This window comes from Lates calcarifer, linkage group LG6 (assembly GCF_001640805.2).
Source record: "Lates calcarifer isolate ASB-BC8 linkage group LG6, TLL_Latcal_v3, whole genome shotgun sequence".
Lineage (NCBI taxonomy): Eukaryota > Metazoa > Chordata > Actinopteri > Centropomidae > Lates > Lates calcarifer.
This window is the reverse complement of record NC_066838.1, coordinates 23,104,424-23,114,056: the sequence shown is the minus strand read 5'-3', so window position 1 is coordinate 23,114,056 and position 9,633 is coordinate 23,104,424. Positions and strand designations below refer to the sequence as shown.

The 9,633-nt window shown below is 38.2% G+C and overlaps 1 protein-coding gene across 2 annotated transcripts; it reads right to left on the bottom strand.

Annotated features, from left to right (window-relative positions):
* Window positions 1-436: 436 nt before the first annotated feature.
* Window positions 437-6,405, bottom strand: mul1b (mitochondrial E3 ubiquitin protein ligase 1b). Of its 2 annotated transcripts, none has more exons than XM_018686170.2 (5): window positions 6,285-6,405; window positions 5,275-5,413; window positions 5,076-5,163; window positions 4,838-4,958; window positions 437-3,376 (listed from the first exon to the last, which is right to left on the bottom strand). In XM_018686170.2, exons 2-5 carry the CDS (start codon window positions 5,392-5,394, stop codon window positions 2,647-2,649), a joined length of 1,059 nt encoding a protein of 352 aa, XP_018541686.1. In that variant the 5' UTR covers window positions 5,395-5,413; window positions 6,285-6,405; the 3' UTR covers window positions 437-2,646. The 2 variants fall into 2 exon arrangements, with proteins under 2 accessions (XP_018541686.1, XP_018541764.1); XM_018686248.2 differs by lacking the exon at window positions 6,285-6,405 and adding an exon at window positions 6,113-6,268.
* Between the last annotated feature and the right edge of the window lie 3,228 nt (window positions 6,406-9,633).

The window sequence follows — 9,633 nt, the reverse complement described above, 5'->3', positions numbered from 1 at the left end:
TTTCAATTGTCTGATGAAAAATGTGCTTGAGTGATTGCCTATTTTCAAAAAAATAAATAAATAAATAAAGGTTTCATACCTTGCCCATTGTTAAAAATGAAAACATGTGGCTGGATGACAGGGAAACAATCACTTGAAACATTAATTTGTTTCATGCCACAGAAATAGAGTCAAATAGAGCATCTCACACAGGTTCAAGCTCTTATAAATTGCTATTGGATTTGTGACATTTAAAATATATTTTGCTCTTAATATTTAAATGCACAGGCAGTTTGAAATGAACTGACAAATACAGCAGGAGTTAAACCAACTGCTTGCATTGAGGGAGCATGTGGCAGTGCATTTTTATGTCTGTTCATGCTCTGTGATTCCAAATCCTGCATCCCTGATGTTCCTCAAAGGCAGACATCCCCCTCTCCTGGCAGAAATCCCCATCTTCTTTTAACAGCTTTCTTTTTATTTTACACAATCACTGCAAGTTTATTAAAGTAATTCGTTTTTTTTGGTCTGCATTACATTTGTCTTTAATGAGGTTTCAGTTGCAAAATGGTGAGTGTTGGAGAGAGTTGACTTTATCTAATTTTTTGCCAAAGTCCCAGGAAAGGCAGGTTCCAAGTCCAAACAATCAGCAGCTGAAATGTCTAAGAGGTCACCCAAGTACAGTACTCTAACAACTTTTCCATGTGTTGCCACTTGATCCATGTACTGTGGCTGAACGTCTATAGAGCCTGAGCACCTGCTGCACATGTCTCTATTAGCAAGCACCCAATGGAAAATCAGAAAAAGATCAAAAAAAAATTGCACAGGACAGGGTCAGCTTGCTCCCTCTCTCCAGAACATGGAAACAACCTGACAGAAGCTTGTACAATTATCCCCCTGCCACCACCACCTCACCTCACTCTTGAAACTCTTACACAGAAATCTGTGGTGTGAGCTGCCACCTTTCCTCTGCCTCATCTGCACAAAACACAACCTTAAATGAACCGTGAGGCCTTGCCAAAGCTTAATTAGACATCAGAAGAAAGATCTGTACCCACTTCAAATCAAATGTGGAGACTAAGAACAAGGTAGGGCCTGTTTCCCACAGGTATCTGAAGGCTAAGACGATTGTGAAATCCATTTTGCGAACTTTCTTAAGCTTATTATGTGTTTCCCAAAAAGATTCATAATATTAGACATTTTTAGAAAATATCATTCACTAAGAAAGCTTCCAGTGGTGAAAGGTAACTGAGTACATTAACTCAAAATCTGCACAATTTTAACATTCTTCCATTTTATGTTACTTGATACTTGTACTCCACTACATTTCAGAGGCACTACATTTACCTGACAGCTACAGTTACTGGTTACTTTACAGGTAAGATTTTACATTCAATAAAACACACAATGAGCTTATAAAATGCACTGCAGTGCCTTCAATCAGTGGCTCCAAACCTCTCACAAAAAGGCAGTGTCTGGGCGCACCAAAGCACGATTTTCCCCTCTAAACTTCTGAGATGGTTTCATCTAAATAAACTGTTTGAGGCCCAAAGAGGTCAAATGATCCAATATTTTTCAGTATAAGATCATAATGAATTTAAATGTACAAATCAGAACTTTATTTTTCTTCCTCCTCTGCCATTAATCCTCACATAGCCCCGTGATTTCTCTTGTGACCCATTTTATATGTGAATGCTTTCACTTAAGTAAAAGATCAAAGTACTTCTTCCACCCTCTAATTGAGATCTAAGAGTGTTTAACTTTAAGAATTTCCAGAACTTGCAGGATGGACCAAAAATAAGAAATGTTTTCTGGATATTTTTGTTGTTTTTATTAATTTTTAGGTTTACTCCTTCACCCTGTGCCTGGATAGTGGCTACAGTAATGAGTAAATCTAGAACAATGCATCTCTTCATAAAATACAATTAAACCATGACCATGACACTCTCTGTGAAGTAACATTTGATGTAAATCAAGTGCTAGTTTGACTAGCACAAAAAGGCATTTTCCTGTTTTTACCAAATATAATAAAAACATGTTTTTAGTTGTCGTTATATTACACCTAAATGATGTGGATATTCATCTGCTTCATTTGAGATTTCTTATCTTCTTAAGGAGGCACATGTTCATGCTGAATGCTTGTATTATCTTGTTTACAACATTTCTGCTTTGTAACTGATGTGTTTTTAATTTAAAGCCTGGCCAACAGAGAGTTATGTCAAGTTACTTTAAAGTGAATTTAAAAGCTCTTAACTCCACATGCCTTCATTCTTAAGTGCTGCTTTGGGAAACACATTAAAAAAAAAGAAAGTTCAAAGAGACACTAAGACTGATCTTTTATCAGGAAACAGAACCAACATTTGTCTGATCAATATTTGTGCGTGTCTAAGAGAGAAAATATCTCACTGTTTCTCTGGATGACAGAAGGAATCTAATTTTCTTTATCAAGATGAAAGAAGGGATTTCATTGTGTTGATCAAGATGAATTACAGTTTCCAGATTTGATTTGAACATTCGAAGAGAAAAGTGATTACGTCATTATTCAGCACAGAGATTCCTGTTGATTATCAAACAGGATGAGTAAAAGCTTTTGAATGAAATATTTCCGTTGTTACTGTGACTGTAAAATGCCTTTTCCACGCTTCTCTGTGTTTGCTAAAACTCACATTAGCTGTTGTAAAGAGGCACCACCCTGTCAATAGCTGCCCTGCAGATGGGGCATTTCTTTGGCTCTGGCAGGGCGTCATAGCACTGAGCACAGGCACACACATGACCACACTCCAGAAACACACACGAACGCTCCCGGCTCAGGCAGACAGTACAGCTAGTTGGCGACACGTTGCTCTCCTCTATGTTAAGTTCACGCATTCGTTTCTTCTGCTGCTCCTTGAACTCCTCGAGCATGCTCCTCTCCTTCTTACTCTGTCGGTGGTGCACATATCGCTTCCACAGGATGAAGATGAGAGTGGAGCAGGCAGCGACGCCAAAGACCAGAGTCAGAATCCTCCACAGTCTGACGCTATTCCCCTGCTTCCTCAGGAGAGACTCGTAGTCCAGCCGGGTGAGGAAATAACGGAAGCCCTGCTTTGGAGGTTGGAGCTTGATCAGGTTGTTATCCAGGACCAGCTCTCCCACCCCTGTGATGCTGTCTCCCACCCGCAGCATCTCCTCTGTTTCATGGATGCCCTTGGGCCGTTCCCCGCTGATGAAATGGCCAATGACACTGGACAGGGACTGGACTGTGGGGTGGAAGTTCTCATATGTGGTCTCCAGGTCCAACTCTGCAGCATCTAGTGGACGTATAACTCGAACTGCGGCAGTGATATCTTCATCATGAGACCCGAGGGAAAATGGAACTGTGTTGGTGCGCTGGTGGATGACTTTCTCTGTGCTGTTCCTGTTTAGAAATATCCCAGTTACTAATGTTAAGTTCAGGGCTGCAACAAATGATCATTTTCAGTATCGACTAATCTGTCGATCACTTCCTCGATTAATCAGTTAGTTGCTTGGTCTATGAAATGTCAAAAAAAATTCCCATCACAGTTTCTCAAAATCCAAGATAACACCTTGAAACATCTTGTTTTGTCTGACCAACAGTCCAAAACCCAAAGATATTCACTTTGCAAAGATATAAAACAAAGAAAAACTGAAAATCCTCACATTAGAGGAGTGAGGACAAGCTAATTTTTGGTATTTTTGTTTGTATGTTTGAAAAATTACTAAAAAACTGATTATTTGCTGCTTCTGTTTCTGCTGACTGACTAATCAATTAATCGACTTATTGTTTAAGCTGTATGGGCACATTTTTCGTCTCCATTTTTGCACACAAAATAATGTTTTTAAATGTATTGTTAATAGTTTGTTATTATTAAAAGAAAGAGGAAAATAGTTTATTAGTTCTTTGATATAAGAATTACTCTCAGCTGCTGACAGGGCCTGGCAGTGTCTGTGTTAGCTGTGAGGACCACACCAGCATCCCAATGAACAGAAGTGATATTTGCAGGTATGTTTATATGATGTTCAATGCAGCTGAGAAGCTAATTTACATGTATTTACATTTATTCATTTGGCAGATTCTCTTCCAGAATGAATGCACAAACAAGGTACAATCAAAACAAGTCATAGCAGATCAAAGAGAAGTCTTGAAGAAAAAGTGCTTCAACACTTATTTCCACCTGACACAAGTGCCACACGGCCTGTAGGTGCATGAAGTAATATATGAGTGCCTGGTGAACAGCATATGTTCCTTTCTTGTTTTAGTCAGATTAGGATCAAAAGATGGATAGATAGATGGAAAAAGGCTGAACTCAACTGTGACAGCACTTTCTATGCCATCGCCCCAAACACTATCATAGTGGAGTGGAGCAGCCAACTCCAACAAGGAAATGCAGTGTCAACTGTGAAGTTGTCTGGATGATGCTCTCCAGAAAGCTGCAAGATGGATTAACGCAGGCCAAACAATCAGCCCCTACCAACAGGACACTGCACTAGTATATGTAATTAGCTATCTGACTATGCAAGATGCAGGACAAGACCTGTTCCTGTTTGCAAGTCCAGATATGAGGGAAACTCAAGCAGTAAAGCTAATGTGGGTTGTTGTTTTAAAGTCTGAGGCTTGTGTGTAACAGGCTGCTCTCTACCTGTTAGACAGTGTTACTGCTGGTACTGCTTTAAATGCTTGTCTGCATGGAAACAGGTTTCAGGACAAGTGATTTACAGAGCAGATTTAAGTGCTGTCACAGACCAAAAAAAGGAATTTATTCGCTTTAACACAAACACTACACTGTTTTCGCCTTGTGAGTGTATTTACTACATTCAGAATACCTTTAACGATATTTTTACCTTCTCACTGACTTACCACAGGTGAGTGGTGCGATTCCACACCATCTTTTCCTCCTTCAGTGTCAGTCTTTCAATGACGCCTTTGCAGTTATCAACAAACTGACTGCTCAGAGTTTCTTTCACATTTCTCACCACACCTGGAGAGAGCAATAAATAAAGACACAGGGTAAAACTACTGTTCTGAATTATGTATATTCAATTTGTCAAATCAGATTGTACAAGTTTGAATTTGTACTGAAGATACTTCAACAAACCTTCTATGACAGCATATGGGACACATCTTCCAGGGGTTTCAGACAGGATATTTTTCAAATCCTGGTCAATGGACATTTTCTTGGCTTCCTGCAGGGACAAACTTTGAAGATTAACAAATGGAACATAACAGAGCAATAAATACAAACACACTTGTGACATTCACGTGACAAAGACAGAATGAGCAGAAATGTGGCTGACCTTTAATCTGGCAACCGTCGTAGCTCTGTTCCTGTAAATGGAGTAGAAGAGTGCGGTCAGGGCAGAGCTGGTGGCAAAAACCACGATCTGTGTGGTTGAGGGTTTCCCACTGGAGTCCATCCTGTGATCTGTGGCGGTGCTGTTGTAACAGAGGGGACAATAACAGATTTAGACTTAACAATGTCAGCCAAATTCAGTTGTTTTTGTGCATTCACAGTTTACCCAATTTCTGTGTTTAAGTAAAATGTTGAGGTACGCTAAATTTCAAAAGGAAATACTGTACTTTGAGTTACTTGACTACTGATTTTATTACACAAGAGGAATATACAAAAAAACAAAAACAAAACAAACATAAGTTAAAGACATTTTCTTCCATGTAAAAAGTTTTTTTCCTGGTCTACATCAAGGTTCAAGACTGTTAAGCCCCTTGAGACAAATTTGTGATATTTGTTTATATGAATAAAACTGACTTTGGGACAGTTTGCTGATATTTCAGGATATAACAGGGGTAAAGGTTTCATATCCTACATGACATCGTTAACAGATTACAAACAAATAACTGAGCTGCCTCCCTAACATTTTAAAGTTACTGCACAGACACACAGAAATATTCATTATTATTTGCTGGCTGTGACTGTTTTAATGTTAATACCTTTAGTATAATCGACTGCACACCGACAACTTTTGATCACTGGAGCCCATTAAGGGACACGACTAGCTTAAGTTGACATGACATAACATGATATTAGCCTTTGTTCGTCATTAATTCTCGATGAACCCCTCTAAAGACCTAAGACGTAGCTAGGTTACATTTCTCAACTAACAATCACACACTTACTTGACTGGGCTTCCTGGCTAGTTAGCAAAATTAGCAGTTTGCTAGCTGTACCTCGGCTAACTGCGATAGCATCATTTAACCACCCTTTTAGTAGATATTGTAGCCGTCTTGTTACAAAGTGTTGCAATTACTAACAGCTTGTGTGGACCACAGTTAAAAGGATTTGTCAAACCTGTGTCTACACTCGTCCCTCTGTCCACAGAGCTTTAAAAACACCTGCGAGTCTCAACAGTTCAAGATAAACACCAGTTATAACACTGACATGTAGTTTTCCTCCCTGCCAGAAGATGTCGCTGTAGAATCAATAATGCCATTCAAAGTTGCCAGATTTGTCCTGTCAGAGCATTTTAAATTTTCATGTAACTGTCCATCTTTTTATGGACACGTTTTCCTAAATATTCATGTTTATTTAGGAAAACGTGGAACAGATGTAAACATTCATAAGAAATAGTAAGCTGTAAGAAGAGTAATGCTGTGTGCCACAAATTGGGAGCCGTTTGTTTTAGCTTGGATTAGTTCACATATTGAAACATTAAATACGCCGAATTAGCTATTAGCAGCTCCTGTTTGCAATGTATTCATGTATGTACTGTAACCTGTCAGAAAATTACTTAGATACAGAGGAGAATATAAAAACATGATGATTTTCAGGCAAGTTCTGGAGTTAGAATAACCGTCTATTCATTCCTTGACCTCTAAGTGGGTTTAAGGGCATTTAATTCGGATAGACATGAGAGATAATGATATCCTCCTGTCTGTATTCAGATTTGACTGAGTTGCAGCTCTGATTTCTGACACAAATTCATGATGATACTATATGATATGATACTTTATGAGTTTAGTTTCCACCACTGTTGTGCTTCATCTTTGTGGAATTGTGTGGCAACGTGATGTAAGATTGATTATTACCTGCTTAACTTTTTAAGAGTGATTGTATATTAACTGCAAAAACAATATGACAGTTAGTATGCACATCATAAGTATCTAGGATTTCTCACTCTGTTAGTGTTATGAACATTTTCCCACTAATTTCCATGTCATATTAATTTATCTGCTGCACCATTTACTCAGTCTACTTGTGCCACTGCAGAGGACATAAAATCTGTACTACAGTAAAATTAATACAGATTCCAACCCATAAAAATGTGAGGGAGCACTCACAGGCCAGATGGAGGTCAGGAAGACTTTCTTGCCCTGTGTTGACCCTCTCAGCTAGTGGTTAATCCCCCCTGCATACAAATTATGCTTCTACACTAGTATTATTGGCAGTCTCTAACCTCAACCATGACTTTAGGTTCACTCAAAATTACCACAAGTGTACACACATCCACACAGTTACATTTGAATAACAAATCTCAGAAAGAGATCGGCTGCTACCATACAACATAAGGCAGAGTGTTAGTCAGTAGATTTATAACAGTGAGTTCAGGGGAATGGGTAAGCCTTTTGAATAATGAATTGCTTCTCATATCTGACAAGAACCATATTTCAACTAAATAACTGACTTTGCTTTTTATTATGTTGCCTCTTTGCAGAGTTGTTGGGTTATCAACATGCAAAAAATGTTCTTAATGTAGATGTTTTTATTAAAAATTCATGCACTGCTAAAATTGACTTCATAAAGTCAGGTATGTTCAAAAGAACATGAGTCACAATTTTGTTTTTTGTTTTTTTACAGAAATTTGGGATCTTAAGTGCAGTGCATTATAAATCCCCAAATAAAGAAACTATACAGTGCTTCAGTGGTTTCATTGTTTTTGATAAATTAACAGATTTCAACAGACTACACAGAAAAACAAGGGACACCCAGATGATGGATTGTGTTGGCTACATGTATCCTAAAATATCCCACACCCTTTCTGATTCTGTTTATTTGCTCTAGGTTCTCCAGCTGTCAAATCTGCCCCATTGCAATCCATTAAAACACTGGTACTGCACAGTGTTGTGAGTGAATTACTCGAAAGTGAACGGTGGAGCAAATAACCAGCAGCCAGTTTCAGTCTTTTCAGATAGCCTAGGTCAGTGCAAGCAGAGCTGCTTTGTGTTTAAAAAAAAAAAAAAGTGTCTCAGTGTTTAATGGATATTCTTCAGATACATCACACATCAGAAGTCATGGAGTTGTTTGAAAATTATGAGTAAAAACAGTTTTGTTCATGGCAAGGGAAGAACAAATCCTGTCTGAGCCTAAAGACTAATTCTCTGAGTGAATAGCCATTTCATTACCAATCTTCTATCTTCAGTCCAGTATAACCATCTTAGTAAATGCTTTCAGTTGGGTTAGGGTGAGATTAACAGTGGATTATGCATGCAGGCGGCCGTTCAGTGCATTATTGTGGAGCTTAAACCAGTACCATGAGACCTGTTGCAAACACTTGCTTCTGCTAGCCACAGTAGCTAGAAAAAAATTGAATTCTTTGTTTTTAAATTGATTATTCCATTCATTTGGTAAAGTAAATTATATTACTGGAAAGTACTGCCATATACAGCTGGAAAGTACTGACAATGTCAATAAACTATTAGTCTTTTTGTCTATAATCAGAATCAGAAAAACTTAATTGATCCTCTCAGGGTAATTGTTTTGTTATAACTGCTCCACACACAGATATGAAGTAGAGAGCATTACATATTAAACTAAAACAATTATAAAATAGTAAAAATAGTAAATACACATTATGAACTGAATCGAAAACGTGCAAAAATATCCTGGCTTTCCATTATTCTTTGAGCAGTATGACTGGGTATTAAATTGTATTCTATGTGCTATTTTAAAAGGTCATAAAAACTTGTGAATTTAAGTTGGTGAACACTGCAAAAACCTCACTCTGCATTTAGATAAATGCATAAAAATACTCTGCTTATAATTGTTTTGGACAGGATTTTTCATTAAGATGTTTTATTTAGAGAAAAAATATAACCAGGATTGAAGTTTTACTCTGATGTGACCTCTTGAACTACTTTCTTAAAACTTTAGCAGTTCAATAATTTAATAGGAAGAGCTGCCACATAAAAGCTCCTCTGGCTGAATCAGTCTGACATAATCAACCTGACATGTGAATAATGAGCCTACAAGAATTTGCAGCTCACTTCTGACAGGAAAAAGGTGCAACTTTCTTTTCAACCCCAGTGAAAGAACAAAAATGTCCCCAGGGCTTCAATTCAAACATTAGTCACCTTGTTTTGTGGACAGTCTACCTGGCAAATCCAGTGACCACTCTGCCCACGTAAATCTCCCACTTCCTTACTTCCTTTGTGTCTGTCTAGTGACTTCCGTTCGAATGTCAGCCTGACACACACTCACGTGGATTTCAAACAGGCAGAAATAGAGACAGCAGATGGAGGCAACAGCTTTATGGGAGGAGGACAAGAGGCGAGAAGAACATCATATGTGTCCTCTTGATGTCGCAGTGTTGGATGACAGTTGGAATTCGATGTGTTTATAAACCTGTCAACATCCAGACAAACTCCCTTCCCTGTAGACACCCAAACAAACAGCAGGCACCTACATTTCATTTAATACTGTG